The following is a 6,520-nucleotide window of genomic DNA, read 5'->3' on the forward strand; positions in this document are numbered from 1 at the left end:
ACTCGTGAAGACTGGCAGGAGCGAAATGTGGGCAGCCCCCCTTCGGGGACCCCCCTTGAGAGATCGATCCTTACTTAACCCCCACTGTTTTTTCAATTTTTTTCTCTGATCTTTCATCCTTGTAGCCACTTCAGTGCCCCCTGTAAATATTGCTTGATAATGAATAAGCCAACAATTGCTGGTTTCCTTCACACAAAAGAAAATTCTTAACGAGCCAATATAGACACAAACTTACCCAACATATTAAAAACGCTCTTATATTATGGGACGGAGCGAGCACTTTATTTGGCCGTTAAAACTACCAGAAAACAGATAAATCTTATGCCCGGTCTGCACTATTCATTCATAGGTTTTGACCAATCTTTTCGCCACGCCCCCGCAGAAAATCATTACAAATTAATTGACCGTTTGCTTAACGAATTTTTCTATTCCATTCCCCATTTATGCGGAAGAGTTCATAGCATGTCACCATCATGCGAGAAGCAGAGCATAGGGAATCAGAACAGAGCCGGGGGAGAGAAGCAGGGCACGCACGCACGCACCTTCGCGGCGCACAACGGCAGAATATACTACTCCTAGTAGCGTAGGCGTAGCGAACGGGGTGCAAGCACAGAGTCAACGGCCCAAGGAGGCGAGGAACGGTCGCTCCTGGATTCTGGCTAACAGAACCGGTAAACTAATAAACAGCCCTCTCACAATCACATTCCCGAATTAACGGCCCCTCCCTCCCTCCCACCCTACGGACGCGCCTCCCCCCTAAAAATAGGCAGATCTCGCGCCGGGGGGCGACGCGCCGGCCTCCTCCTCTCCTCCGTTCGTCGAGCCCGGCTCCCCTCTTCGCCGCCGGCCAATCCAATCAGCATCCTCATTCGTCCCCTTCTCCGTGGTTAATTCGATCTGCGCTGCGGTTCCGCTTTTGTTTGATTGCGATCTCTCCCCGTCCCCGTGGCGTCGTTTTCGTCTTACCCCCGCCCACCCGCCCACCCGCGCGGTTGATTCCTTTGTTGTTTGTTCCCATCTGAGAACGGACGAGCTTGCGTCCGTCGGCGGGAGGTGGGTGGATAGATAGATACAGAGGCGGCCGAGGATCGCCATTACGGTCCAAGCCGATCGGGCGTCACGCCACGCGCCCGGCTTTAAATCCTGCCCCCATCCATCTATCCCATGGGCGGACACAGGATCGATCCGGGCCACCTCCTCCTCTCCGCGCTCCGGGCGTAGACGCATTCTTCGCTGCGATCTAGCGGAAAGGGGGGAGATTTCGACCGATCGATCCGTCGGCCGGGAAGATGAACTCCCTCACGGCCACCGGCAGCAGCAGCGGCGGCGCGGAGATGAGGGCGGCCGACGGCGAGGGGTACCTGCGGGCCGACGGCTTCGACCTCGTCAACCTCGACATGCAGCTGGAGAAGACGCGCTCCAGGGTCTGGCTGGATCAGCAGCGGGGCGCGTCCCCCGCGCAGCCCGGGGAGCTCCTCGAGTGGGAGATCGACCTCGCCAAGCTCGACATCCAGAACCAGGTCGCCAGCGGCACCTTCGGCGTCGTCTACCGCGGCACCTACGACGGCAACGACGTCGCAGGTATTAAAATCATATACGCTCCCCCCCTCGATCGCCTGTATTATGTAATTCTGCACTATCTCTTCCACTAGTCTGGTCGCCTGATTGCCATCTGCTCCATAAGATTTGACATCTGGGTTGTGCTTGGTTTGCAGCCCCTGCTCCACAAGGCTTCTCACCCAAAAAAAAAAAAAGAACAGAAGAAGTAAATTCCCGAGCCAAGGCCAAATCTTAGCTAATGATTTTATTGCGGTCAAATCATTGACTTGCCCATTTCACGTTGCCTATCTCTTCCCAGCCAATTGAGGCAACTAGTTCATGGTAAAAGTTATCAAACGTTGGCAAGTACTATTGACATTGCAAATCTTGACTTGACCATATCCAAAAAAAGAAACATTGGAGCTGCAAACCAAGCACACCCTTATTACTCCCATGTTATCAACAATATTGGGGCTGCGCACAAAATTGATCCTTGTGAAATTCTAAGGATGTTTTTATGATAAAATTCTAATGATACACTTGTCCAAATAAGGTTTCATAGGTTAATGTTCAAAATTATATCAAACGTGTTTTAAGACTTATAGAATGCAGTGTTAGATAAGTTAACAGATTGGTAGAAGAGAGATTGATGGCAGTACCTTGTTATCGCTATTGGTGGAGGGGGTGGAGGGGGTGGAGAAGGTGACAGGGGAAGCATGTCGGTATACTAGGACCATGGTTGGGTGCCAGTTTTGTCGTTGTGAAGGTAGTAGCCATTGTGGAGGGGGCGGAGAAGGTGACAGGGGGAACATGTCGGTATACTAGGAACATGGTTGGGTGCCAGTTTTGTCGTTGTGAAGGTGGTAGTAACTATGGAGGGAAGGAGGGGAGAGGATGACGGCGGAAGCATGTCGATATGTCAGGAACATGGTTGGGTGCCAGTTTTGTCGTTGTGAAGGGGGCGGAGAAGGTGACGGGGGAAACGTGTCGGTATACTAACATGATTGGGTGCCAGTTTTGTCGTTGTGAAGGTAGTAGCCATTGTGGAGGGGGCGGAGAAGGTGACGGGGGAACTAGTCGGTATACTAGGAACATGGTTGGGTGCCAGTTTTGTCGTTGTGAAGGTGGTAGTAACTATGGAGGGAGGGAGGGGAGAGGATGACGGCGGAAGCATGTCGATATGTCAGGAACATGGTTGGGTGCCAGTTTTGTCGTTGTGAAGGGGGCGGAGAAGGTGACGGGGGAAACGTGTCGGTATACTAACATGATTGGGTGCCAGTTTTGTTGTTGTTTAGGTGGTAGTCACTGTGGAGGGGAGGGAGGGGAGAGGATGACGGGGGAAGCATGTCGGTATACTAACATGATTGGGTGCCAGTTTTGTCGTTGTTAAGGGGGCGGAGAAGGTGACGGGAGAAACATGTCGGTATACTAACATGATTGGGTGCCAGTTTTGTCGTTGTGAAGGAGGAGTTGTTGTGGGGTGACGGGGGAAGCATGTCGATATACTAGGAACATGGTTGGATGCCAGTTTTGTTGTTGTGAAGGTAGTAGCCGTTGTGGAGGGGGCGGAGAAGGTGATGGGGGAAGCATGTCGGTATATGCTAGGAACATGGTTCGGTGCCACTTTTGTCGTTGTGAAGGTAGTATCTGTTGTGGAGGGGGAGGACAAGGTGACAGGGGAAGCATGCCGATATACTAGGAACATGGTTGGGTGCCAATTTTGCCGTTGTGAAGGTAGTAGCTATTGCGAATGATGACGATGTGAGGGAGATTTATTGGGGACCTTTATGGATTGCCAATTTTGCCGTTGTGAAGGTAGTAGCTATTGCGAATGATGACGATGTGAGGGAGATTTATTGGGGACCCGCAATCTATCAGCTTTTGTTTATATTTTGATGATACTTTCTTCGGTTCAGTTATTATTATTGATGATTTTGACACTTCGGATATATGTACACTATTTGCATCGTTAATATTTTCCTACTGCAAGTATGAAACCATCTTAGTTTAATCTTTTCTGCTTTTATCCATTATTACTCAACTTGCTAGTGAGAAAGCTAGCTGGAGAAATTGGAAAATATACTCCCTCCGTCCCCAAATTCTTGTCTTATATTTGTCTAGATACGGATGTATCTACTACTAAAACATGAATTGATACATCCGTATTTAGAAAAATCTAAGACAAGAATTTTGGGACGGAGGGAGTACAATAGAGCCATATTTTGAGTATAAGAACCTAGTTCCATTTGTGTTTTCACAAGTCTGCTACTCTGCTTACAGGGTTGCCGGTCGGTTTAGGTCCTTTTTGCACTGTAGCTGTGGTATATTAAGAACTCATTCTTTCAGTTCAGTAATTGATTGGGGGGGGGGGGGGGGGGGGGGGGGCGCTAGCCCGGTTCAGAAAAAAACTTGTAAGAAAAACATACCATTGCAATGTCACTTCTCAAATCATATAGGTTGAATATGATGTGTGATTACACCATAAATGGACAACAAAAATACAAATCAGACAGTTCTTGTGTCTAGGGAACAAATCGAAGATAAAAATACTCCTAAAGCAATTTCATGTTTGACCTGTGCCATTTGTTCCTCTGTTTCTCAATCCTAACACTTAAAGACTACAGAATTCTAGGCTTGGTTCAGTCATGGCTCCCCACAGCAACTAGCTAGCTTAAATATTTCCAGTATCTATCAGTTCTTGTGGCTAGGGAACAAATCGAAGATAAAAATACTCCTAAAGCGATTTCATGTTTCTCAATCCTAACACTTAAAAGACTATATGTTTCTCAATCCTAACACTTAAAGACTATAGAATTCTAGGCTTGGTTCAGTCATGGCTCCCCACAGCAACTAGCTAGCTTAAATATTTCCAGTATCTATCAAGATGAAAATGTTTATGGACATTAGACTCGCAAAACTACATGTTTTGTTATTCATGATCATAGTAGCGACATTACCATTTTTCGTTTACCTGGAGTGCATTTTTCGTATGATGCAGTGAAGGTGCTGGACTGGGGGCAGGAAGGTCAGGAGAGCTCATCGAAGCACCGGGAGGCCTTTGAGAAGGAGGTGGCCGTGTGGCAGAAGCTCGATCACCCCAATGTCACAAAGGTACCTGATTTATACACACATTAGATGCTAGATCAATTTGAAGCGAGCGCTTGGTGAAATTAACAATGAACTGTGTCATGTCTATTTGTGTGTAGTTCGTGGGGGCGTCAATGGGGACGTCCCAGCTGAAGATCCCGGCGAGTAAGAAGGGCGGCAGCAGCCACGGGCCAGGCCAGCGCTGTGTGGTGGTGGTGGAGTACCAGCACGGCGGCACCCTGAAGACGCTGCTGTTCCAGCACCGGGACAAGAAGCTGCCTTACAAGAAGGTGGTCCAGCTGGCGCTGGACATGGCGAGAGGGCTGAGCTACCTGCACGCGCAGAAGATCGTGCACCGGGACGTGAAGGCGGAGAACATGCTGCTGGACAGGAAGAAGTCGGTGAAGATCGCCGACTTTGGGGTGGCCCGTGTGGAGGCGCAGGACGACGACAACATGACGGGGCAGACGGGCACGCTGGGGTACATGGCCCCCGAGGTGCTGGAGGGGCGGCCGTACGACCACAAGTGCGACGTGTACAGCTTCGGCGTCCTGCTGTGGGAGACGTACTGCTGCGCCTTGGCGTACCCGAACTACAGCATCGCGGACATCTCGTACCACGTGGTGAAGCTGGGCATCCGGCCCGACATACCGCGGTGCTGCCCCAAGCCGCTGTCGGAGATCATGACGCGGTGCTGGGACGGCAACCCGGACCACCGGCCGGAGATGGCCGAGGTGGTGGCGATGCTGGAGAGGATCGACACCACCAAGGGCAAGAGCATGACACCCGCCGTCCCCGACCACACCTCGCAGGGCTGCAGCTGCTTCGGCTTCTCCAAGTAGTACTCGTTGTGGTGTGATGCGGGTCGGCCTGCTGCTGTTTTTTGTTTCCCTTTCGGTGGTGCGGTTGTGCGGATGGGTGAACGCTTTGGTTGGTCGTCGCGGCGTCTCTCGTGGAAGAAGAAATGTGTAGGTTGCCTACTGCCGCTACTCGCTTGTGGTTGTGGGTGAGATGATGGTTTATTTTGCTTTGCATAAACACTGGTCGTCTTGTCTCCGCCGGTTTGATGTTTTTTGGTTCAAAAACTTGTCGTGCCGCTTCTCATCCTCTCAACTTTTTTAGCCAGTCACTCGTCAGCAAAACCTAGCCACTTATCCTTGTATTGCGATGACAATGTCCTTTATTTCTGCTCTAACTTGGGTTGTTAGGTGATACTACTTACAAAGACTGAGACCCTGTCATGTAGATGCAGAACACTCAAGACTAATTCGAGAGTTGATAGCAGGCTGCGGAGCCCGCAGTCAGATAGAAACTACGCACAGTATATTAGTCTCATGGAAGGACCACGGACCACACACTTAGATAATTTTGTCTTACACGAGAAACGATTCTGAGTTCTGTACAAGTTTTTTTCTTTTTTGAGGGGAATTCTGAATTGTGAAGATAAAAGACATGCGGAGTAGTCTGACAGCAAACCCAAAAACTGATGTGCATCTTCGACTCTGGCCACTGGACCAGGCACGCGGAGACAGGACGCCAGTGGAACATTTTCTTCGCAGGAATCAAAGGCGGGAGAGTTGCCATGCACAACATCAGGCATACGGTAGAATTGCCTTCGCAGGCAGTGCTGATCATATCAGGGTAGGGGAAGCGACAACAGTGAGCTCCACAGAAGATAAACAGAACGTGTGGGGTGCATCTAGATTAACTACCCTCATGAACTGGGGTAGATTGCACGGGAGGAGGAACCCCACAGTTTCAACATCACAAATCCATGGCATTCCAGCTGCATAACAATGTTGGAAAGGAGGAGAGAAAAACGAAGCAAATAAACAACAGGGAAATCAGGAATAGGCACGCACGATCACAACATTTCTTATCACTGCTCACTGAT

At 49.8% G+C, this 6,520-nt stretch overlaps 1 protein-coding gene across 1 annotated transcript; it reads left to right on the top strand.

Moving 5' to 3' along the window:
• Positions 1 to 722: 722 nt before the first annotated feature.
• Positions 723 to 5,730, top strand: LOC123122800 (serine/threonine-protein kinase STY13). The gene is made up of 3 exons (XM_044543143.1): positions 723 to 1,581; positions 4,538 to 4,650; positions 4,746 to 5,730. Exons 1-3 carry the CDS (start codon positions 1,290 to 1,292, stop codon positions 5,466 to 5,468), a joined length of 1,128 nt encoding a protein of 375 aa, XP_044399078.1. The 5' UTR covers positions 723 to 1,289; the 3' UTR covers positions 5,469 to 5,730.
• Positions 5,731 to 6,520: the final 790 nt, after the last annotated feature.

The sequence above is a fragment of the Triticum aestivum genome, chromosome 5D (assembly GCF_018294505.1).
Source record: "Triticum aestivum cultivar Chinese Spring chromosome 5D, IWGSC CS RefSeq v2.1, whole genome shotgun sequence".
NCBI lineage: Eukaryota > Viridiplantae > Streptophyta > Magnoliopsida > Poales > Poaceae > Triticum > Triticum aestivum.

What these genes read in the sequence shown, in the direction of transcription:
- LOC123122800 (XM_044543143.1), top strand. Translation starts at nt 1,290, where the DNA reads ATGAACTCCCTCACGGCCACCGGCAGCAGCAGCGGCGGCGCGGAGATG. An exon ending in CGACGGCAACGACGTCGCAG is followed by an intron (nt 1,582 to 4,537) that starts GTATTAAAATCA and finishes CGTATGATGCAG; the next exon opens with TGAAGGTGCTGGACTGGGGG. An exon ending in ATCACCCCAATGTCACAAAG is followed by an intron (nt 4,651 to 4,745) that starts GTACCTGATTTA and finishes ATTTGTGTGTAG; the next exon opens with TTCGTGGGGGCGTCAATGGG.